At 36.1% G+C, this 9,694-nt stretch overlaps 1 protein-coding gene across 1 annotated transcript; it reads left to right on the top strand.

Moving 5' to 3' along the window:
* Positions 1-2,130: 2,130 nt before the first annotated feature.
* Positions 2,131-8,287, top strand: LOC141657809 (hexokinase-3-like). The gene is made up of 9 exons (XM_074465155.1): positions 2,131-2,704; positions 4,042-4,192; positions 4,292-4,477; positions 4,997-5,071; positions 5,241-5,396; positions 5,668-5,766; positions 5,879-6,006; positions 6,793-6,874; positions 7,542-8,287. The coding sequence occupies exons 1-9, from the start codon at positions 2,433-2,435 to the stop codon at positions 7,914-7,916; spliced, it is 1,524 nt and encodes a 507-aa protein (XP_074321256.1). The 5' UTR covers positions 2,131-2,432; the 3' UTR covers positions 7,917-8,287.
* Positions 8,288-9,694: the final 1,407 nt, after the last annotated feature.

Below are 9,694 nucleotides of genomic sequence, written 5' to 3'. Positions count from 1 at the left end.
CTGAAAATTAATCAAATTGAATTGAGTAATTTGCTTAAATGTACTTTTTCTTATAAAAAAAACAAGTTTTTTTTATACCACAAAGTTAATGGTTTATAGTTTTATATCGTGCATACTTTAATTAAAATATTATAGTTTAGTATTTAGTGAAAATTATATATATTGATGAAAGATTAATTTTAATGAAAAGAAATATATAATGAAATACATTATAATTATTAATTTCCTAATTTAGTGAATACAATTAAATTATCATTAACTTCCTTATTTAACAATATGCTTTTTGGAGGGAAAACTCGTGAGTTCACCTATTCATTTAGTAAATAGGGGATGATTGTGTCAAAGGGAGTAACGCCACATAAATCTAAATTATTGTAAATAAAGTACTAAATAAGAAGACCTCTTAGCGGGATACTATATCTCTCTAGCTCGTTACGGAGTATTAATTTATTCAGTTAATAAGATCGTTGAGCTGAAATAATACAAAAAAAATGTATTCCGTGATTAGCCTCTCGTATACATTTATATTATCCTTATATATCCATTTGAAAAAAATGGTAAATCATGTGAATTTTATGAGAAACATATCCATCTAGATATATAGAAAGAAATCAAGCTCTACATTATCATAGATAAAGAGTTTATCTCAATCTACCATTTTTCAATCTCTTTAATTATTTGTAATGACAAATTGTAGATTAACTCATATTTTTGCGAGATCAATTTTACCATACGCTCGGAAAATAAATGATTCTCTTTAGAAAACAGTGAATTTCTTTTTTTAATAAAGAATAAAACAATATCCATATATATCATACTCCCTCCATTTTTTTATATATGACGTTTTGCATTTACGAGGTAAGCCTTTGACTTTAATATTTACAAAAATATATTTGTTCAAAAAATATAAAAACGGTACCATTAAATTACTTACGAAAAATTCTTTCATATGAGTATACATATCATAATATTTAGTCTATTTTAAGAGATATTGAAGAGAGAATGGAGTGTCTCGAAATGTGAGAAAGTCATATAAGAGTATAAAAAAAGGGTGGTGCTCATTCATGGACGGATTTTACTCTTTCATGGACGGGAATGACCATTATACCCTTCATTTTAATTCTTTCATTTACTCCTCTTATTCCAACCCTTATACCAACTGCCTGCCACCTTCGTTCTGGCCAATCCACTCCACTGGCGGCCACCTCGCCCATCGCCGACCACCTCCACCGCCCCTGCCCACATTCCCCACAAACAATTTTTTTCATTCATCCCACAAACAACCACCCTTCGTCCACCATAACTTCCCCCTCCACCATCTGCTACCCCCGTCTCTACCACCACCGTCGTCGACCCTCTTCCCTACCACCGCCATCGCCGACCCACGCCGTCCACCGCACGGACCCCAACACCCTCTCTACATACTCTACCCCATACGTTGATACGCACCACTAATTTGACCACCATCCGTCCCCTACTTGACCCCACGACCACCATAGCCACACCCCCTACATAGGCGACTCCCCCCCCCGCTCCATCCCCTTCCGGCGACCGGCTATGTCCCCACCCCAGTCACTCCAACCTCTCTTCTTAAATAAAACCCTAATTGTAAATTTTGCTTAATTGAATATACAATTAGTTAATTTGGTATAAAAAGTTGATGTATTAAAAATGAAATTAGATTAATTACTTGTTTAATTTATGAATAATGTGCATAATTGATGATTTTTGTTTATATTTTGATTAATTTGTTAAGATGAAGGGAGAAAAAGATTAGAGAGAAACTTCTCTCTTGTTTTCTAAGGAGAAGGGTATGTAATGGAAAAATTATGAAAAAAAGTCCGTGAAAGAGTAAAACCTGTACATGAATGAGCAACTACGTAAAAAAATAGAGGGAGTACTTTACAATTACAAAAAGCTGGTTTTACACAATTGTTATTGTAAAACCATGTAATAAAATACATTAAGTACCCACAAGATAAATTATCATTAACGACTTTAACTAAGATTAATTGTACATTTGTACGTTTCACAAGAGTAAAAAGAAGAAGACAAGAAATAAAAAATCATGCAAGGGTAAAATCGTCATTTTGATGGTACTATAAGTACCCACCGGTTCGCTTTCTCCACATTACAAAGCACACACCGTCTTCGCTCCTCTTTTTTTTCCTCTTCCCTCAAAAAAAGCATTCATTTTTACAATCTCTCTGAAACATTTCGTCGAGCAGGTGGCGTGCATCGCCGGAAAACCGCCATAGAATCACAAACTCAAGAAACTAGTCCCTACCCATTTCAGAACACATCGTTTTACCCCTACCCAGATCAACAACGACGTCGTATGGTGCTAATCACGTCGCCAAAAACGAGAAAATGACGTTTCTTGTGTGAAAAGCTAAAGGGCAATAAAAACAGTATAAATTAAATTAAATTAAATGGGGAAGGTGGGTTTTACTGTGGCCGCGGCTGCGGCGGTGGTGACGTGTGCGGTGGCGGTGACGGTGGTGAGTAAAAGGGTAAAAAGTAGGAGAAAATGGAGGAAAGTTGTAGGAGTATTAAGGGAATTCGAGGAAATATGTGGGACACCGTTAAGTAGATTGAAGCAAATTGTTGATGCTATGGCTGTTGAGATGCATGCTGGTTTAGCATCTGAAGGTGGCTCTAAGCTTAAAATGTTGCTCACTTTTGTTGATAAATTACCTACTGGGTATAATTTTCTTCCATTTTTGTTTGTTTAATCTTTGGTTGTTTGTTCCGTAAGCGGTTTTAAATGATGATTCATGTTAGCTGACCCGGGATTTTTTTGGGTGTCAAATGAACCAGTACAATATATGGGGAAGGGGATTCGAACCCATGACCTATTGTCACGGTACCTCAGTTTTAACCATTAGTCTAAGACCTTTTCAATAGGGTTTTGTTTGGGTAAGGTTTAATGAGTATTGGTTTAATTTTAGTGTGATTATTTCATTGATCATAAATGTTCATTTTTGATTACATGATTGAAAAATGTTGATCAAGATTGAATCTTTGGGGGTGTTTTATTGATTTTGTTCTTTGTGTTTGTTAATTTGTTTGTTTGTCGTTTTCGGGTTTTTTGATTGTTTTGGTTGAGTTAGGGGATCACATTGTGGATTTTTATTAATATTTGATTTAATTTATTGTTATAGATGCATTTTATTATGATTATTTGCCTCTCATTTCCTTTTTAGAAGTGGTTGTGTTTGTGCAAGTACTAAAATGATATCTAACCTTTTATGATTAACTGTTGATCACACTTTAGTTGCAGTAATGAGCTGTTATTGCTCTCTCCTGAATACCGTAGGTGCCTCATTGGATTGTTATTGATGTATGGTGAATGCAGTTAGATGACTTGATTTCGATTTCGCTAACAAACCGTTTTGTGTGAACATCTTAAATGTGCCATATTAAGTCTCATTTCTTGTGTTAATTGTTTGTACTGGTAGTAAAATGTCAAGACCATGACTTTTCATTTGGTTTTTAGAACATACTCCGTATACCATTTCAGTCTTTGTTTTATTGTGGCATCAGCGGAATTTTACTACCTTCATCCCAATTAATTTTTCCATATACACGTTCAAGTACAATTTAACTCCTTGTGATAATTTTATTTACTATGGGGGACGATGGTAGACATGATTCTGTAAGAGCCTGGTAGACATAATTTTATTTGAGTTTTTAGCTCTGCAGCTGTCATACTTGACACTTGACAGCCTGTGAGAGTCTGGTACCATTGAATGTGGACGTCCACCACTGTGAAAGGGCAAGAATGACATTCTAGAATTCATGGTCCTTGCTCTAGTAAATAATAATAACTGATGTTTTGCTGCCTAGTTCAGTTTTTGTTGTTATGTAAATAATCTTTTTGGCTTTTCAAGTCAACTATGTGTCTTTCTCTCATGCAATGCTGTTAGTTGCTTACATTTTACCTGACTTACCATGGTGAATCTATTTTGCTCATTCTTTCTTTCTTTGTACACCAAATTGACGTAAATAATAAATATTTTCCGCACGCTTTTTCTTTAGGAGTGAGAGGGGAGTATATTATGCACTAGATCTTGGAGGTACTAATTTTAGGGTGTTGCGGGTTCAACTTGGAGGAAGACGGTCCAGCATTGTCAGACAAGATGTTGAAAGGAAGCCGATCCCTGAACACTTAATGACAAGCAGTAGTGAGGTTGCTCAATCTTTGGCTTTGCACTACCTTTTGTACATATTGCCTATAGCCATTTCATTTGTTCGCGGCGGGAATTTGAAACGGTTACTGTCATTGTAGGAATTGTTTGATTTTATCGCAAAATCACTAAAAGAGTTTGTCGAAAAAGAGACGGATGAAGATTCTAGTGTTTCTTCAGTCAAAAAAAGGGAACTTGGCTTTACGTTTTCTTTTCCAGTGAAGCAAACGTCTGTCTCTTCTGGAATCCTAATGAAATGGACCAAAGGATTTTCAATTCGTGACATGGTGAGTGGAATCATGAGATGATGTTTTACTCACGGATTCAATTTTTTCTGCTCTTTTTTTATGACCGAATAGCAATTACTTAATGCAATTTTTAATATAATTTTTATTATGGGTCATCTTGAGCAACTTCTCTCTGTTGTTAATACAATGGTAAGGCTGCTCGCATCTGAGTATCCGACCCCCATTACCTCCCCATTTATGGGAGCCCTTGAAATACCAGAGTAATGTTGTTGTTGTCGGCTTTTGGCTGGCTGCCTGTCGCCTATGTTATGGTCCATCTACATTATATCGTGTGAGAATTCGTCTATAACCATGTTTTTCCTGAGCTTGTTTGCATATAACTAATATAAACATCCGGGCAACTTAGTTACAACGTTGATATTGAAAATTGAAATCTGAGTGTAGGATATTGGATTTTTATTTCCAGTTTCTTTCTTACTTTATCCCTTCTATAAGATTTAAATGTGTGAAATATTTTAGAAATTATTTCTCTAAGGTTTTAGTTGTGTTGTCTTTTAGGTAGGGAAGGATGTCTGCGATTGTTTGCAGCAAGCTTTGTCTAGACAGGGCCTGGATATGCATGTAGTATCTCTGGTAAGCTGATTACTCATATTTTTGTAGCTCTCTTACTGTATAACTTGATAATGGCAAATACATTAAACACTTGTCATTTGTCAAATAGATTGAAGTATAAAACTTTTCGGCGTGTTTCATCAATATTTATGTCAAAGGACATAAATCTTTCTTTTCTTCTTTTAACCAGGTAAATGATACTGTGGGAACGTTAGCGCTTGGCCATTATAATGACGAGGACACTGTTGCTGCTGTGATTATTGGCACCGGAACTAATGCTTGCTATTATGAGAGGGCAGATGCTATTATTAAGTCTCAAGGCTTTCCTTCGTCTACTGGATTCATGGTATCTTCTTCTTCCTTATTAAGTCTCAAGGCTCTCCTACATCCATCTCATTTTTATTGCCCCATTTGTCATCAATAGTTAACGGGTGACAATTGTGGCCATCAAGTAAAGTTCCAAGTATTCCAGCTATTTCCATATTACTCATTTTTTTGTCTTTTGAAATTTGTTACTGTTGTTTAGTTGAAAAAATACCTGTCAAAGTTGATGTTAGTTAATGGGTTGGAGGGAGTATATATTTCATCTTTATGTATCTCTAATTTTCTTTGATCAGGTGGTGAACATGGAGTGGGGTAACTTTTGGTCATCGCATTTGCCAAGAACTATCTATGATATTGAGCTGGATGCTGATAGCCCTAACCCTAATGATCAGGTTAATTCCGTGATCGTGCGACTTGTTTCCATATAGTTTCACTTTATGTCTCTTTAGGGATGAAATTTGGTTTTCAACGGTAGTTAATATTTAATATGTTTTGTTTTGCTAGGGTTTTGAGAAAATGATATCTGGAATGTACCTGGGTGAGATTGCGAGGAGAGTAATACTAAGGATGTCGCAGGAATCTGATATATTTGGACCTATATCGTCAAGCCTTGTGAAACCTTTCATCTTGAGGTATGTTGTCATTGCTGGCAGCCTGTTAGTAATGATCTTTATTTTTTTAAAAAAAAAAATTTGTACTGACTTGCTATTCGTTGTACCTCCCTCGATTATAGGGAGTCTAAAACTTGCTATGTGCTCGAGTATTAGTGGTGGGAAGCTGCTTGTGTGCCAAGCAAGCAGCTGATACTAAGGAGATTGTAAACTGTCGGTCTATTGAGACAGCTCTTTAGGAAATACGGTTAGTAAGAGACATAGGAGTTGTAAAATGTACACTAATGATATAAGATGGTTCACTACATATAATTATCATTAATGGTTAGCACCTAAAAAGGATCGCTATTGACATCTAAAGGATTACTAAAACATATAAGGGGAAATTTTAATTTCAGCTACAGTCGTCTTACAGTAAATATTTGTAAGACCGTCTCATTACTGAAATTGCGTGCCGTTTGTGGCTGTGATAATTTAACACTTCACTTTGGTTGCTTGTCGGACACGTCACAACACTCGTGACACTTCATTTTAGTGCAACGACATAAAATTGTCACAAAAAGAGCCGTGTCCTACACAACACTGCTGCGTGCAATACTGCAATGCATGCAATCAAGTCATATTAGCATAGTTCTGCGATGATTATAGCATTCACGGGTTATTTTTAGTGTTGGGTTCTGGTTAGGGCTTGAGGGGGATCGACTAAATGACTATTCACTGTTCACTATGTATATTCTTCTGTGATTTTTTTTTTCCATCACATGTACGTGTATGCCGAATTTAGCTGATATAGTAAAACTATCTCAGGACTCCTTTGATGTCTACAATGCATGAGGACGATACTCCTGACCTGAGAGAAGTTGCAAGGATCTTGGAAGAAGTTCTTGAGGTATGCATGTCTCAAAATTCACTCGCAAGGCTGAAATAAGTTAACACTAGTACTCTGCCCCGCCTCTCAAAATATTGATAAAAAACTAATATAAAAGCATTTTGCGAAAAGGGCAATGGAAGGCTTGCCCCAATTACACCCTTATGATAGGACCCCCTCGCCTTGTGGGGACGCGCCATCGTGCACCGTGCTGCCTTTTATAAAGCGTTTTGCTGTGTCTAACTAGAAGTACATAAGTGTCGTAGTTCACCTCCATTTACCATCTAGAAAAATGAAAATGTCATGCTTCTTCCATTTACCTCAATTAGTCTCGTTTGAATTTTCCTTGCTTGCCAAAAAATGGAGTTAAATATCGCTCTAATTTGGTGACATGGAAGTATTTCAATTTTTCTTTGCGCTCCATTTTGTTGTAAAACGTTATGAACAAATGAAGTTTGACTATGCTATACTTTATGTTACTAACGCGAGAAAAACTTCAAACTTCAGTTCAACGGGTGGAAGATAACATAAATCTTTGGTCACTAACTGAATATTGTGAAACCTTCGCAAAATGAGATTTTAGCCCAAACTACGAAGCCAAAGTGAAAATGTTCCTAGTTCTCTGCATTTTTAAAAGATTAATTACTACCTTTGTGACATACTGACATCTCTAAACTCTCTCTCTTAGATTCAAGACGTGCCACATAAAGTTCGGAAACTTGTAGTGAACATATGTGACGTGGTGACTCGTCGGGCTGCCCGACTTGCGGCAGCCGGCATCATCGGAATACTGAAAAAGATAGGACGAGACGGGAGTGGTGGGATTGCTGGTGGCAGGTCCAAAGACACAAGCAGCAGCAAGATGCGAAGGGCAGTGGTGGCAGTAGAAGGCGGCCTATATTCAAATTACAGGATGTTCAGGGAGTATCTTAATGAGGCAGTGACCGAAATCTTAGGGGAGGAACTGAGCTCTTTCGTGGAGTTGATGGTCACTGAAGATGGATCTGGTATTGGGGCTGCCCTACTTGCAGCCTCTTATTCATCGGAAATGGAGGATACGTGAAAAACCGACAAGGTTTGTTGCTTATACATATGTGTTCATAATTACATGTTAGTATAAGTGTGTGTGTGTATATATATAGGCTTTTGTACAAAGTTGTAGAAATCATTGGGTTGATTTATATTCAATTTATATAGGTGTAGTAGTATTAGAATTTCGGGGCGTGTGCAGCTAGTCGGGATGTAATTTCCGTCATTTGTTATTGATATATATAGCACAAAGTGTAATATTTGCTAGTAGTAGTAGTATAGTGTCATGGTTTGTAATCTGTGTTTATAGGTTATTTCATGATGGTATATGAAGAATGCGTAACGCCATCCCCGTCTCTTGTCATAAAATGTACCTTGATAATTGATATGATGTATTCCCTTTGTTCCATTCATTTATTTGCCTTTTTTTTGGTTTTAAATTATGCGTGGGGTATTTTTAACTAAAGGTAAACAAATGAGTGAGGCAGAGGGTATTTTATAAACCGTCAAACTAGCTAAAGAATTGCTACTTGTAACTCGAGCAAGTCCAAAATGTTGATTAGTGAGCTTGAGAAAGCGAATGTGCGAAAGCCTTGGAAAATGGGATGTCGAGGAGCTCTAGTGTTTCTACCTGGCTCAAATTCGAAAATTTGGACTAAGACTAGTTTGAAAATTAAAAAATTAATTTTAAGACATTAATGATCCACCATTACTCTAGACTTTTTGAGAACTTTGATTTGATCATTTCTCCATTTTTGTTTCTCCATTTGGGGTATTAAGTGGATAATTAATTTATGCACAAATATTTTTATAACTAATATTTCAAAACGAAAGCAACATATAAATAACTAAAACAAAGTACCCGTTCAAGTTTACTCTAAAACTCGCATCTAATTAGCTCAGAATTTAACATTTTAAATGTATTAAAATCCACCACAATATAAAAGGCAATATAAGTATTCGTCTTAAACTGATTAAAATAATATAAAGGGAAATCGTCGTAACTAAATTAAACTGAATTGGGTTTATTTATCTAATTCATTTATGTGGTTTGAAATTACAATCGTTCTTACTTAAAATCGTCTTAACTTAAACCTCTCATAGTCTATTTTTATTTACACCTATGTTTTAATGGCATGTATTGAAATTTTAGTAGGTACATGAGAGACCGTCTCCCACTAATTTAGTGAGAGACATAATAGGGAAAAAAGAAATTTAGTAAGTCCTTCACCCAATCATGTGAGAGGTCTCTCAATAACGTTATTGAGAGACCGTCTTTCCGGAGTTTTTGTGTTGAAATTTAGGGGTGTCAACGAGCCGAGTCAAGCCCGAGCTTGGCCTTGCTCGGTTTGTGCTCAAGAATCAAAACTCGAGCTTAAGCCGATCTCGAGCTTACCCGAGCTTGAAAAAAATGTACTCATTATCAAGCTTGCCCGACTTTAATGCGAGCTCGAGCTCAAATCTAGCCTATATATAATTGCTAATTTTTTGAGTTTTTTTTCCTGATATTTTCAATAAGAAGACTCGAAAGTTATATGTAAAAATATTTAGCAAATCAATGAAACATTTGATATATGTGATACAAATATATAATCATGATAGAATATTTTATAACATATGAGCAATATCTTATCTAATCACACAAATTCGAGTCGTTCGCGAGCTTTTCGAGTCTAACCAGCGTTTGCTCGGCTTGACTCGTTAAGCTTTCGAGTCGAGCTCACACGAACCAAGCTTTAACCGAGCCGATCTCGAGTTGTCTCGTGGGCTTGAAATTATGGCTGCATCATCACATTATCATCATGAATTAAC

This window comes from Silene latifolia, chromosome 5 (genome assembly GCF_048544455.1).
Source record: "Silene latifolia isolate original U9 population chromosome 5, ASM4854445v1, whole genome shotgun sequence".
NCBI lineage: Eukaryota > Viridiplantae > Streptophyta > Magnoliopsida > Caryophyllales > Caryophyllaceae > Silene > Silene latifolia.
The sequence above is the reverse complement of the archived record's forward strand: the minus strand, read 5'-3'. Positions and strand labels throughout refer to the sequence as shown.